Source organism: Ischnura elegans, chromosome 4 (genome assembly GCF_921293095.1).
Source record: "Ischnura elegans chromosome 4, ioIscEleg1.1, whole genome shotgun sequence".
Taxonomy (NCBI): Eukaryota; Metazoa; Arthropoda; class Insecta; order Odonata; family Coenagrionidae; genus Ischnura; species Ischnura elegans.
In genome coordinates, this window is record NC_060249.1 from 53,851,667 (window position 1) to 53,867,310 (window position 15,644).

Below are 15,644 nucleotides of genomic sequence, written 5' to 3' on the forward strand. Positions count from 1 at the left end.
AGAAGGAAACTACCCTATTGAATTAATTCTAACAAAGCATTGTTTGACTTAATTCAGTTGTGAATGGAAATTTGTACTTGAATACTGATTCATGGAAGTGGTTTCAGAGATTTTGACTGCATTTGTCCATGTCCATAGATGGTAGTTTTGTCGACATTGCAGAGGATGTCTTCAGGTTACTGAAGTGCAAAGTGTTTCAATTCACCCATTGATGACTGGAGTCTTCTCACTGGTCAGTCGTCTCTCGTGTTTTCTTTGTTGCAATTCCTAGGTTTTCAGTTTGAGGACTGCACTTAGCTCTAATTGCTGGTGATAGGGATGGTGGGAGCAGTAGTCGAGTTCCGATCGTATGTTACACTATATCCCTTAAGAATCTGGTCCTTGGTAATATTCTCTCATGGCAGTCTGCGACTTATGTTGTTTCATGGTTGTTCAGGTTGGCATTGTGTCGCTAGCTATACATTTTTTGAGAAAGGTAAGAAAGTGTTTGATCTTTTCTTTCTTTCTTTTTAGTTTGCTGGTCAATGCAAAACTGTTTCCCTTTTATCATATCCATGTGAATTAACACGGACCCTGCACCAATTTGTTTAGTGTTAGGCTAATAAAAATTGACAAACTGTCAGTCAGGTTAGAATATCTGAGGACTTCCCAATGTTCTGGGTAACAGGTGTTACCATGTACAGGCTGCCGGGCAATGCTAAGTCAGGTGTACACTAGTTTCCCTAATCTGGATCAATTCCATACTTACCTTGTGGGAGCAAGGCTTATGATAAGTTATGAGTGAATAATTTAGTACAGCTTTAGTGGTCACAGATTTCCAAATGAGGCCCATAAGTTTCCTTTCGTGCTCTCAATATCAAATTTCTCTGAATTATTTATATGTATTCTTTTAGAGAGGGAATATTGCTGAAGTCTGCATATTATTCTAGGTATGGATGGTTGCGTTAAAATATGGGCCTATGGGCCAATCCACAAGACAGAGATGTCTGAAGATATGTTTACTGTTGGTTGCTTGCCTATTGAAGAATATGGGATGAGAAACATTGAGGCTGCATTTCTATCTGCCGAGAGGCAATATCCAAAGGAGAGTGATAGTAAATCATGGATAATTCAGGTAAACCAAATTTGTGGTCTCTAGATACTGATTTTTACAGTGTGGGAGTGCATATTCAATTGACAGGCTTTCAAATATTTTCCATTAATTTGCTTGATGATTTATTTATAAAGCAGTGATTAATGTATACACTTTACATGCATGCTATTGAATACAATTTTTACTGAGTGATGATTATGTAAGTTCCACACAAAAAACTTAGAAATTATTTCTTTTTTCATGTGAGGATGTGTTGTTGCATTCATTTCTCTCTCCACGAAAGTTCATTTAAGAAAACTGGTTATCTGTATTACCAGTTGGTTTCTCCCGTTTCAAAATTTCACAGGATGCGAAAGGAGCCATTTGGAGCATGTCTTTAAGTTTCTCAGCTCGGTGTAGGGTTAAGGAGTGTCTCTTCCGAAGTCCAGCCGGAAAGATAGTTGGGATTTCATGCTCTCCTAGTGGAAGTCTACTAGCTGTGTTCAGTGAGGAGGGAGGTCTGTATATTTATGACTGGGTTGCTCAAAAGCTTCGTGGATACAGGATATTCTCAGATGGAGGATGTAGCTTACTGTGGATTCCACTGAAGGTTAGATTTTATTTATAAATTTTTTTAAATTTGGACTCAAATTTTCAATATCTATACAAAATTGACTTATATCTTTTTGTTTATTCGTGAATGCTTTATTTTTGGCTCACAGGCAGATGTCAGAGGTGGCACAATAGTCCTGGGATTTGCTAATGGTGTTATTCGTTTAGTGTCTGTTAGCTTGGAAATTCTTGGCACACGATCGTCATCTCTATATAAAAGCATGGAAATGTATCCCGAGGAAATGGATAGGAAACTGTCAATAGGGGCAATTAGAGAAAAAGTTAGTAGTAGATACAGCGTTAGCAGTGTTGGAAGTGGTGATGATCTGGCTGGAAGAGTGAGGGGAAAGAGCTTTTGGCTTGGTCGCAGCACTAAACAGTTTTACTTGAAAGCAGGAGATGCTGTGAAACCTATGGATGATCAGGTCTATGATGTGGCAGATGGATTGGAAAAAGTGGACTTCCTTTTGTTGCAGGTTATAAGACCTCATACTAAAGCTCTTTCCATTTTGTCGTGTAGCCCTAACTGCAGCCTATTAATATCTGGCAGTCATGATAGCACAGTTTTCTTGTTTGATTTTGTAAGAGAGGGTAAAGCAATTAACTTGAATCCTATTGGATTTGTACACGTCCCAGATGCTGTAACACACATATCCTGGATGCCTAAAAAGGTGACTATCATTTTTTAATGTTGATTTAGAAATAATATTGTACTTCATTGCTGAATTGAGATTTTGTGATATTAATGAAATATTTTGGAAAAATAAGTTATGCATTAAAGGATTTAACTATGAAAATTTCTTATTTAATGGATCAAGGGCTATTTGAAAAGGATGTTAATATAAAATAATAATCAATCTAATTCTATGATTTATTGAAAGGTGTTAATTTTTTCTGATTACAGTTGAATGAAGTCCTGGTTTGCTGTTCAAATGGATGTTTTTTGGAATTAACTATACCTTCAAGTGAAACTCATGATACAGCTGTATCATTTGAACTATCAGAAGTTGAAAAGAAATCTTGTGTATTCAAGAGTGTCAAGTCGCAAATCCTGAGAGACTTGTATTTGAAGAGAAGAGAAGAAGAGAAAGAAAAAAAGAGAGAAGCAAAGAAGAAGGAACTCGAAGCCATGCACGAAAAAGGCAGATACGATGTGGATCCAGAAACATATTTGGGTGAGTGATTTTAGTTGCCATATTTTTCTTTTTAAAGCTTCTTTTCATAGGAATGATCGCTAGAATCTAAATTTCTTATTAGAGCTCTTAAAATTAAACAGTATAGGTAAATTACTTAAGATCTCAAACGTGAATGTAAATTTTGCTTTTGAGCCTTCACCATCATCAACAGTAATCAATTCTAAGATTTTTTATATTGCACCTCAGGAAAACAGAAACGGAAAAGAACAATAAAATTTTCGTAGTTTGGGGGCTGCACAACCTTGCAACCCTGCATATTAGCCACCACTGCTCTCTCTCTCTCTCTAAGGTGGTGAGGTTATACTAAAGAGCTAAGGATTACCTGCATGGAATTGATACAGGGGTGGTATGTACTCATGCTGTGATATAACTGGGCATATGTTTTGGGGGGAATGAGGGACCTGGGGGTCAACCCTCCTGGCTACGGTACGGGGATTAGTCACTGGTCGGTACGCTGTGACTCATCTCACTGCCATGATATTAATAAATGATATTTAAATTTAAGCAGATGAATTTATTATATGTCAAAACTAGACAATAGTTTTTTTTTTCTCTGAGGCTTTGGGGGGGGGGGGGATTTATCCCTCTCAACCTCTCCCCACCCCTTCCCCCCCCCCCCCCCCCCCCCCGTAGTTACACCACTGTACTCATGTATATGTACATGCCATGCCTGCTTGCATGCATAAGCTAATATTTGAAGCTGATAACTTGAAAAGTTTCCACTGAGGGTAGAAGTGAGGAAGAATATTTTAACAGGGTCAAAATTTGTGTCCGGAATTTCTGCCTTCAGTAATCTATTCAGTGTTATAGGTATATCTCATATAATTTAAGTTTGAAAACATCCTATTTTTTAATTCCCTTTCAGCTGACTCTGATGAGGAGGAAGAACTTGAACCATTGTACATTCCAGAAAAGCCTAATCCTATTCTCTTTGGCTTCTACACGGAGTCTGAAACAGTTAGGCTCTCTCTTGGAGGCTATGATGCTGGATACCTCTATGAATATGACTTTGAAAATCCTGATCCTATTTCTCATCCTGTCATAACAGGCGATGAGAACTCAGAAGTCCACTGCTATGTATTTTCGTGAGTATATTTCAAAATTTCCTTTGCATACATGCATGATTTCACAAGGTTGTTCCCTGACCTGGAAAAGTTAGTAAAATTGAGGTATGTCGTCAAATTACTAAAGGTTTCGCGGTCCATGTTTGTAGATTTATGGTTTTTTGGGAATATCCCGCGTCGGCCATTTTAATAACCTGACCAATATTCCCAAAAAACCATAAATCTTGAGGTATGTCGATCAAAAAAATGAGGAAAAATTTCTATTTTTGGTGAAATATTTTATTGCCATGCAGAAACACAAGGAAACATTTTTGATAGGCAACATCAAGGAACAGAAACAGAATTTAGTATAAAAAGTGAGATGGTATTGACCACATCAAAAAATTAGCAAAATGCATCACTTGGAGTCATGATAATAGATCATGATCTAAACTTCAGCTCTCCATTTACTTTGGGAGTGGTTAGGAATTTGTATCCATCAGTGTATCCGTTAGTAAGTCATACTTTATATGTTATGGATATGGTGTAGTGGGTAGAGCATCATGCAGCAAACAAGAGATTCCTCAGATTAAGTCTCAGTGATGGATGATTTGATGCTGCATACACATGGTGGACAATTTATGATCTGAATTACGTTTTGCTCTCTAGAATTGATAATGGTAGGGGTACTGAAGTGGGGCTGAACGACACTGAAAAGGTAGTCAAAATTAACTCCACAGTCAAATGCCCAAATGGTTATGTGAGATAGGAGTTGAATTTCGACAAAGCCTGTAAGAATTCAATAGCCATGCAATATACTCTGATGATTGTGCTAGGTTTTGCAAAGTTTAAAGATCAGAAAAATGTCCACAGTGTGTGTACAGCATCAAATCATCCATCACTGAGACTTGATCTGAGGATCCTGTTGTTTGCTGCATGATACTTTACCCACTACACCATCAGAATGATCCTTAGGTAGTTTCAATTCCCAATACGTCAGCTGAGTTCACAGATGTCCCAATGGGTGTAAACTCCAGTCTAGGTGAGACATGGACGAAGCATACTTTGGAGAACATGGGGAAGAATTTGTAGTTCATAGTTTTTAATGCATTGTCATAATGTGACGGATATAATTACTTTCCCCGCTTTAAAGGGAATGTAGTTTTTAAAATTCCCGGATTCCCAGAATATTGCCGGCCTCGGCCTGAATTGCCGGCCTCGGTGGCGGCGGGGTAACGTTCTCGCCTGCCAAACAAGAGGTCGCGGGTTCGAATCCCGCCTGGGTAGGTTTCCCCGGTCCAGGGCATGGTCGTTTGTGTACGTTTACTTGTTACATTTGTTGAACACCCCGGTGTAAAATGGCCAAAAGAGCTGTATCCGGTGGTTTGAGAATAAAATTAAAAAAATAAATGAATAAATAAAAATATTATGAGGACAAAATTTTGGAAGACAAACGTCTTTCAGTAGTTCCTGAGCTGGCCACTTTCAGAAGCCAATGAGCTTTGCGTTAATTTTTTCCGGCATTATAAATTGCAGTATATATGACCATGGGTGTACCCAGCTTGGGGGAGGAGGGGGCAGCTGCCTCCCCCTAGAAGCAAAAATCGCAAATGTCTTTAAGGAAAATAATATTTTTTCAAGCAAATAATTTTAAAAACTAATAAAGAGCTGTTACAGTTTCCTTAAAATGTTGGTTTCATTCACCTTCTCCATGCTTAAATCTTACCTATAACTTGAACAACCATGGCTTGCCCCCCCTTAGTTTTGATCCTGGGTACGCCCATGTATATGACACACCTAGATGCAATTCTTGAATTCTTTATTCATCCTGTGACAACGCAACCAACCAATCACCTCTATGCATATACGGAATCTCTTTTTGATGAATTCCCTATTTCATCGGTCCTATTGAATTTGTTAAATGGAGGTTTCACTGTATTTCTTTTCATATTCTTCTTGCTGAATTGCTGACAGTGAGAATTCCAATGTAGCTTTTCAAGCTTCTGCGTGCAGTTTTTATAAATAGTTTATCCAATCAAAAACATTTTATGCTACATTTTTCTGGTCCTTTAAATGCTTTCTGTTATTTATCATGATTTGTTCTTATGTTTCAGCCCTGATCAAAAATATCTTCTTTTTGGAATGAAAAATGGTAGTATTAGGATAAACAGTGTGACATCCACCAATCCAATGGATTTTAGTGATTATTTGCTCCTACCCATGCATGATTCAGCTAATGGCACTGTGCGTAGTCTGTTTTTTAGTCCAGATGGCTCAATTTTGTTCAGCAGTGGTGATGATGGCAATGTTTTTTCTTACAATTTTAATGGCATGGTCGAGCCTGAAGATCGGCGCAAAAGTGAAGGACGCACCAATCTTCATCTGTTCAGAAAATTGTCTTATGAGGTATGTTACCTGATTAAAGCATGATGACCATATAGCACTTAAATTATTATGCTGTGTGAAGTATGATGTATGTTCTTCATTTATTTACTTTTGAAATGAAATAACCTAGGTCAATACACTATGCCCCTTAAAATTCTGCAGGGATATCTATCTTATGACATATCATTTGTTAAGTTTTCCTAGTTGTCATTTGTCACTGCTCCACTACTACCCCTCTTTTTGGAAACATTTGAAGCATAAGTGACCTTGGAAGGAATCTGCTAGGAAGCTTAGGAAGTGTTTCCAGTAGAACCTTGGGGAAGGAGAACTCTTACCCTCTACCATATATGTATATTAATTTTATTAAATTTTACAATCATATCATCATTTTTCAAGGGAAAGCTAAGGTATTAGTTTAAGTTTTGTACATAAAACCCTTCAATGTGATAGAGAAAAACTATTATTTCTTAAGTATTTTTTAAGATTCCCAATAAATCCCCACCTACTCTCATAATAACCCGTACACAGACTACCTCCAACTCTGCTAATAACTGGAAGTTTATATAAATACCAGGGTGTATATAAGGGAGGGGCCCAGAGTGTATATAAGGTACCCCACCTCCTGGAGAAGTGGAAAATTTAGAAAAAATTTTGATGTCGTAGTTTGAATTAGTTACATGAGTCTTTTATTTGAAATACATATTTAACTTCAAAATACCATGGGCTTTCCTTATTTAAAATGAGTTAACCTTACTTCGCATTGATCATGGCCCTCATACTATACCCAAATAGCACTAAGTAAGAGAGTTGTATGTTTTCTATGGTTTTCTAATGGAAAAACATGATAAGCAGCTTATCATCCGCTAAGGGACTCATATAAGGCAAGGATAAGATTATAGGTATGGAATACCATCAAATATCCTCACCTTAACATAAGTCACTTCAGTTAGAGTGCCAAAGGCGACAGAACAGCATACTACTCATCCTACACTGCTAAGAGCTCTGCCCAACATGAATCTAATGCTTACCACTGATGTTCAGTGAGTCTTTATAAGAGCTGAACACCTGATATAATATTTTCCTGTAAATAGAAAAAGTTTTAACAACTACCAGTGATTTGCTGATGAAGATGCGAAGCATAATATACTTACTAGAAACAAATATAACTAAGGGGAGAATCGAACTTGAAACCCATGGATCAATTGTTTTGCATGCGAACCACTACATCACTGTGTCAAACAAAGGTGTATGGATAGGTACCAGGTTGAAATGTAATTATGTATGAAGGAAAACTCAGATGCTGTGTGCATGAAACAAACTGATATCATTCAAGTTCCACACAATCTGACATTTATGAATTTTAATTTCTGCTCAGATAACCCAATGAACAATTAATAGATATTATAGTTTTCTTTCCGGCATTTTTATGCCCTGTGTCTCTATTCATGTGAAAACATGTTTCTTTCTTACAATCGTGGTTTCGCCATAATTTTGTTATTGTGAATTATTTTCAAATTATGTTCGTATGATGTTATTTCTGCTCATAATATAGAATCGCCAAGAATGGAAACATTACCTTAAATATAAATGCCTCAATGAATACTCTAAAACTATAGAAAAATAACATCTAGGAAAGTGCTGAAGGTTAGGCCTCCATGTTGTCATTATTCTGGATGTTTGCAGGCCTGGCCGTAAGAAACTCATTAGGAAAGGCTATCCTGCGTACTAATAAGCACCTTCCTTATTTTTTCCTTTCACCGTATCTCAATGACTTATAATGTGCTGGGTGGGTAGCAATCTATCATCTTAAGTTGTGTACCAATAAAATAGTTTTTTTATGTGTGACAAGTTTTTCTTTCTTTCGATTTAATTCATTATTCTTCCTTCTCATGATATATGTCTTCACTTTTGCAGCAAGTTGAAGATGTAATTGATGACAAATTATTTCTCAGTCTTGAAGAATGCAAGCAAAAAGAACAGGAGGAGAAAAGAAGAGAGGTATTGGATATGTACAAAGCTGAAATTTTAGAAGTGGTGAATCAGCTCCAGGTGCGGTTTGATAGTATTAAAGAAAGGTTAGTATATTTCTCTTGACGTATGTCTTATGATAGTACATATGTACTAGCATCGGTGGCATTTCCCCATTGAGGAACTACGACTTGCTGTTAATGGATTCATCCTTTTACTTCCTGTTCTGTACTTCCCATCTACCAATACCTAAGCACCATGTAGCTAGAAATTTCTTTGGGTTTGCTTCATGTAGCATGTGGTTTGCCTATAATGGTAAATTGTTATCAATTTGTACCCATTGGAAAACGAAAAATTTTATTAAATAAACCATAACTTTTGTTAGCATATTGCTGAATTTTTTAGTCATTGTTGTTTATTTCCAAAAGTTTCCGGAGGCGTCTATTCCTGAAATTCACCTGATTAAAAAAAAACATTCAAATTTAGGGCCAAATTATGAATATGTTTCTTCATCATGAAATCATGTATCATCAAGACATCATGAAATGTAATGGTATTGAAAATCAAAATTTTGGAGGATAGGTACTGCTGGGAAATGTATCATGGGTAGTCACCACGAGGGTCACAAAAAATTGGGAGAGTGGGAGGGCTGAAGCCTCCAAAGGCCACCCAACTCCCACACTCTCCTCCCACTTGCTATGAGATTGGTTCTAGAACTACAGTCATTATGATCTTCCTTCTTAATTTTTGCCCAATCTAGTTTCTCAAGAATTGAGTCCATCAGTTTCCTTTCCTCGTCATTTCCCTAGTCTAGGAAAGTTCTAGATCCGAGACTTTGAAATAAATAGGTTTTGATATTACCTTAGTACAGGTATGAGTTATGATGAATGCGAGTTTTTGTTAGCGCACGCAGGAAAAAACCTTTTATTCACAAGTGGTAATAATGTACACTTACACCAAGAACAAAAAAAAACAGTTACATCAAACATAAACACAACCTTGGCAATGCCTTTCCGAACTCCACCCAGGTTCTGTAACCGCATTTTATATTTACAAAAAAGAACTTATTTTGTTAATAACGTATACTCCAACACCTCCCCTTAGGATTCACAAAATAATAATTTGAAATATAAATCTCTTAGCACTCCTTAAGATTTAATATGTTACAAAATTCTTTTGCCTTAGTTCCTGACAGTGGCTTCGTCAACATATCAGCGACATTATCATTTGATCTGACAAACTGGAATGAAACCTCCCCTGTTTTTACCATCTCCCTGATATAATGATACTTGATACCCACTTCTCCACATCTGGTCCACTCACTGCCTCCTCTGCATCCTCCGGGATGTTGCTATCTCTGGGCCTCTGCAGCAGGCGATGTTGCAGCAGGGACAGGTCTTGGGATTCCTCTGTCTCTGAGACCTATGTGGTAGACCACCCTCCGCTCCTCCTTCATGGGCAGGCTCATTTTCATAGGCGATGATTACCTCCCCTGGCCCCTGGATGGGTGTCACCTCCTCTGGCTCTCCACCTTTCGCCTCAGGCTCCTCCAAGTCATCATCTTCTCCTGCTACAGAATAGAATGGCAGGTCAACTTCAACGGTTGGATTTGTGGATTGATGTTCACCTGCAGACTTGTAAGGAATTATGTGCTCCCTGAAACTCACATCCCTACTTATGATTATCTTTCATTTTTCCATCTTCAGTTGTTTCAGGGCATGGTCTGTCTGTGATTGCTCTTCCTTCAGACATTTATTCAAAACAGCCACCAATTCCATTAATCTGAGCTTATCATCCTCAGCAGCCTGCATCATGGCTTTTAAAGCATACTCCGAGGACTTGAAATTTCTGGATCTCATTCCGGCAATTACCAGTGAGTTATCATTTGAGCCTGGAGAAACATTCATGCCATGGAGGGTTTCTTGTAACTTTTCTACCATCATATTTTTCTTCTCCATTGTATCTTCCAAATTATTTACTTTTGCCTGCTCTTTCATCAGCTGCATCGTTAAATTTCCTTTTCTTTCATATATTCTTCTATTATTGCCTTCATTTCTAATTCTTTCTCCTTAATAGTACTATCCTTGTTCTTCAAGCACTCATTGAGGGATAGTATTAGCTGGTCATCATGCTCTCCCTGGGCCATTACTGTGGACAAAGGACTTTTGAAGGCATCCATTTCAGCCTGTTTAGCCACTGATCTTGCCCTACTAACTTTTCCTTTCCTTTTCCACTCGCTGGCCTGTTTCTCTGCCTCCTGAAGCGATGCCACCAGCTTTTCTACTTCAGCCAACCTCTTCTCCCGGTCCATTGGTCCAAGGTGGTGAAATAGTTCTCTTTGCAGCACATGTGATCTGATGCACCACAGTCTAATAACCACAATCCCTGGCCGTCAGGTACTTTCCTCTTCGTGCAGAGTGACACGAATTCCCTGTACATTATGGCTGTTGATTCCTTCTTCTGCTCTACTATGATTCTTTCCCCTTCATGTTCCTTCTTCCCAGGGCAATTCTTTGAAATATGTCCCTCCTTCCCACAGGCATAACACCAAAACCTTTTATCTTTAGAGTAATTTCTAAATCTGTTTGTTTCATCTCCCTTTCCATTCTTCACCTTACTTCCCTTGCCTATTGATTGTATTCTCGGTTTATCTTTCATTGCAGGCTTCTGAACTGTTTGGAATGCGTGATGTTTATCTTCCCCAATTTCTCCCACCAACTGCAATTTCAAAGCCTTGGTATTCTTCTGGTAAATTTCCGAGAATAATTCCCAAGACTTGTTTATCGGATAATTCAAATCCACCTTTTGCTGCTCTCTTATGCAAATTGTGCATTTTTGCAAAGTATTCCTGAATGGGCATCTCCGGAGTTTTGGTGCAGTGTGTAAGCTCCTTCAGTACCATTGCGCCACTAACCAGCCCTTCACTATTGCACAAATTATCTAAAATCTTCCATGCTTCTCTTGCGGTCAGCAAAATCTCCCAAAAATTCATCACCTACCGTTATATAAAGAATGGATAGTGTGATGGTATTGCTTTTGACTTGCCGCCGAACTTTGCCTTGAGTGAGTGATGCGTCCAATGCATCTTCCTAACTGACAATCGCCTCCGATGCATCACATAAAAGTAACTCCGCCTTTACGCGTAATGACCACGTGAAATGATTATTTGAGTTCAACTCTGGAACTTTCGTAGTCGTTTTGTCTTTATTATATAACGATGCCATTTCGCCCGACAGCACCTACACACGTTTTATAAACTCGGCAACCTCTTATATAGGCTCGTAACACGCCCTGGGCCCATAACCTGTTAGCACACGCAGGAAAAAACCTTTTATTCACAAGAGGTTATAACGTACACTTACACCAAGAACAAAAAAACAGTTACATCAAGCATAACCGCAAACATATACAAAAAGAACTTATTTTGTCAATAACGTATACTCCTACAGTTTTACTGCAAATGCATCTGGGTGCCCCTGAACATTGTTAAGTACTTCTGGCTCAATAAGACATAGTGAATCAGGGAATGTGTGGACTGTGTTCTAAGACATACTTGTAGTACAGCCATATAATGGAGACTGTGTTGGACATTTTACTTTTCGTTAACTTTTCCATAGAGATTTGAAAGTTTATGTTAATATGTATTTGTAATTTTTTTGATTTCAGAAATTCACTGCTGCCAGAATCACAGCAGTTTGGACCTCTTGACTTTGAATTAAACCCTGGAATTACTAAATTAGCTGAAAAATATAACAAAGAGCAAATGAATATTTTACACAGAAGGTATGCCTGGGATTTGGAAAAGAATAGACTTGCATGGGATAAAATTGCCAATTACTTCAAGAACTGTGTGGATTCCTCTGGCCTTAAAATTTGTGGATTCAGGTTAGTGATATTTTTTTATATTTTTCTTCAAATTTCTATTTGAGTGGAAGGGAAAAGTTTTGTTCATGACATTTTTCTTGCGTCTTATTGAAGGAACAACATCAAAGTTGAAGGATTTCGGTATAAAATTTTAACAGAGGAGTATAAGGAAATTCATGCTAAAACTATTAAGAGGCTAGAACAACAACAGCTATGGAGTAGGTGAGTTAATTATGACAATGAGTTTTTGTTGCTTGAATAGATTCAAGCATTGCTTCATGAAAAATTGACAGATTGAAAGCCATAAACTTTGTATTTCTTCAAGAAATGTTGAACCCTACTGTTTTCAAGACCTATATCATTATCGAGGGTACACTGAAAGTCTCACCTATTTATTTATATATAAAGTAGCTAATTGCATACCAAAACACAAATTCATGTTTCTTTGTATAATCCAAATTGTTTGAGTGAGCTATTGTTTGATACCAAAGATAAATTTGATTTAGAAATACGAACTAGTATCTAGAACTCAAAGAAATACGGTAGCTGTGGAGCTGCTGTGGATCATTCAAGGTTACAGGACTTGCTAGGAAATTTATTGCTTATGCTTTGAACTGACAATAAATTCAACCAATTTTCAAGCAGTATGATCATAATATTAGTATTTCTTGCATTCTGTTTTTGCTATTACATAGTTGTATATATCTTCTTATGTCTGTAGTATAGCCTCATAATTCTGTTAACTTGTGAAATACACCAATGTTTCTAATGAATATCAGAAATTCTTAACTGCCTCTGACAATGATTTTCAGACTTCACGTCAAATGGCATATGCAATACACCTTATTACATTTTCTGTCATTCTAAACTAAACGAAAGAAAAAGTGAAATCTCCCTGTAAATAGGTACTGTTACCATCACTATTTTTGTATAAAACTGTGTTGCTGGATGTAATACAGCTATGATCACAATTTTAACAAATTTTTCATTTTGTCCGTAATTCCATATCTTCTGAAACAAGGGTTCCAGATGAAGGTGTTACCGTGTCTAAACCATTCCAGAAACCAGCTCCAATTTTTACCACTTTTGAATCAATCATGAGGGCATTTGCTCCTGCTGGAATGTTAGATCACTCCAAACTAGGAACTAGAGCCTTACGGTTGATGGAAAAATATGTGATGCACAAACAGAAAGTAGAACAAAGACATTTAGAGGTGAGTATGTGCATCAATACTCTTTCTTTTTTGGTCATCGCTGTTTTTCAGCTTGTTTTGGTTGATTTTTTCACTCAGTGAAAGGCATTTTGTGGCTCCTTGTTAATTGCCCATAATCAATCTTGTTTGTGATGACATTCATAGAAACAATCAAAGATTAGCTAGTTGGAAACCTAATTGTTGTCACCCCATTCGCTCTTTCATGGAAACATTCCACCAGGAAAAAGTTATTTATCTTGATGGGGACTCAAACCAATATTCTAAAGAATTTGCCCCCGTGTGATTTAACCAATTCATCTATAATAATGGAAGAGATGCTGTAGAAGTTTTTAGCGGCTTTTTAATCATAAGATAGGATTGATGAGGCTTCCCTCTGGATTCTCCATTCAACTAACCTTTTCTTGCTTTAGTACATAGTTAATCTCATCTACATAGGTCATTATTGTTATTGCGTTATGTGTAGTATGATTCATAACAATATGTGATGAGACAAAGTAGAATAATTGCATGAATAAAATGAGTCTCTAGTTTAAAGCCAAACATTAGGGTGAATTGTTTTGCCTCTTATTCATGGAATTCAGCCAAAATTTTCAATCCATGCTATAGAATTTTGTCTTTAAAGTTTCCTTATTCCTCCAAATAATAAATGTTCATGTGCATTATGTATGTGGTATGTACACCATTGTATTAATAACACTATTTTCATCTTTGGTATGTTAAAGCTTGCTAAGTGCAGTAGATCAATCCAGTATTGTTTCATGTGGCAATTAGAGGAACAGGGTCATAAATTCTTGTGTTTTTCTGCAGTGGGACAAATTGCTTAACAGTAAACCCAGTGAAAATGAAAATGATCAAGCTGACATAAAGGCTATTGCTGAAGCCAAACTTACCATTGGGGACTACAAGTTGAAGACTAGTGCTAATTACCGTGTTCCAGCTCGTTTGCGGATTACAACAATAAAAAAATATGATCAGATTTTAAAGACTAATTTGCAGGTAGGTTCTAAAAACGTTTTGCTACTTTTTGCTAAACTTTTTGTTGACTTTGCTTTACCTGTGAATAATATTATGGCTTTTATCACTACAGATACTTGAGATGAAGAAAAGGTACAATGATGAAATAGAAAGGCTAATAGAAGTAAAAAAATTATTATGTTCCCTTTTAAGCAACCTCCTGAATCTTTTTTGGGATTCAGTGGAGGAAATTGGTGATCCATTTGAGAACCAGATGACTGCTGCTGATTTAAAAGCAAGAGCTCTAAAGGTTAGTAGTCATTTTCATGAAAACAATAAAAGTTAGGATGTATTGCACATCATGTAATAGTTAGTACATATGTGAGTTCTGGTACTTTTCAGCTGAAGCAATTAGCAATTTTTTAACTAAGCAAATCATCATTATCACTAGTCAACAATCCTAAGATTGGTTTCATGCAGCTCTCCATTTCTCTCTCCTATCTGCTAACCTTATCATAATCACGTATTTCTTCTCTTTTACACCCTTTATAACTAGAGGCAAAGATTATCAGTGAATAAAAACTATGAATTTCGTCGTAAAAATCTGACAATTTTGGTTTAAAATTTGGTCACAAAAAAATACCGTTTCGTCATAAAAATTCACTCGTCGTAAATATTTTTTTTTATTCCAAGAACAATAATTTCAACAATAAAAATACTTATTACCATATTAAATATATTTTTAATGGTAAAAACCTTGATTAAGAAGGGTCAAAGCAAATGCTAAAGGAATAAGTTAAGCATTTGTTAGATACACATACCATAAACATTCTTTGCTATGTATGTACATATGCACATATTTCAACCTCATAGCACTAGAGAAATGTCAGAGTTGTACAGATGTGGAATATTTTTGATTGGTCTAAATTTCACTGTCTCATTGGCCTGCATGATGTAAAAAACGTATAGTTTTCACTTAATACATTGATAACAAAAGGCTTTAAGATCTTACACAAAAATATAATATCAACACTTGCAAATATGTATTTATCTACTAATGGGTTGTTTCTATCTATAAAAGTTTTTTTTTTTTAATATGCCATCTGAAATGATTCACTCTCTGGAATTTAAAATTGGCTGAATCCTTTTACTGGAATTGAGATCCATTGGTCAAACTTGACTTTAATTCTGCATTTTTTGGAAGTTCAGTGGTTCTTTTATTTATATTTCCATGTATGGAAAAACCTCTTTCTGCATCTACATTTGCCACAGGTATCCACAGGGTTTTCACACAATTTTCTACAAAATGGGGAAAATCATTTTAAAGGGCAACAAT

At 36.7% G+C, this 15,644-nt stretch overlaps 1 protein-coding gene across 1 annotated transcript in view; it reads left to right on the forward strand.

The window, feature by feature from the left end:
* Nucleotides 1-15,644, forward strand: part of LOC124157491 (cilia- and flagella-associated protein 44) — a 51,425-nt gene that overhangs the window by 14,544 nt on the left and 21,237 nt on the right. The window contains exons 8-19 of the mRNA XM_046532229.1: nucleotides 930-1,114; nucleotides 1,440-1,682; nucleotides 1,795-2,355; nucleotides 2,589-2,859; nucleotides 3,746-3,965; nucleotides 6,038-6,329; nucleotides 8,223-8,383; nucleotides 11,943-12,161; nucleotides 12,255-12,362; nucleotides 13,162-13,354; nucleotides 14,162-14,350; nucleotides 14,442-14,618. Of these exons, the coding sequence (XP_046388185.1) occupies nucleotides 930-1,114; nucleotides 1,440-1,682; nucleotides 1,795-2,355; nucleotides 2,589-2,859; nucleotides 3,746-3,965; nucleotides 6,038-6,329; nucleotides 8,223-8,383; nucleotides 11,943-12,161; nucleotides 12,255-12,362; nucleotides 13,162-13,354; nucleotides 14,162-14,350; nucleotides 14,442-14,618 (2,819 nt within the window). The remainder of the gene's footprint in view (nucleotides 1-929; nucleotides 1,115-1,439; nucleotides 1,683-1,794; nucleotides 2,356-2,588; nucleotides 2,860-3,745; nucleotides 3,966-6,037; nucleotides 6,330-8,222; nucleotides 8,384-11,942; nucleotides 12,162-12,254; nucleotides 12,363-13,161; nucleotides 13,355-14,161; nucleotides 14,351-14,441; nucleotides 14,619-15,644) is intronic.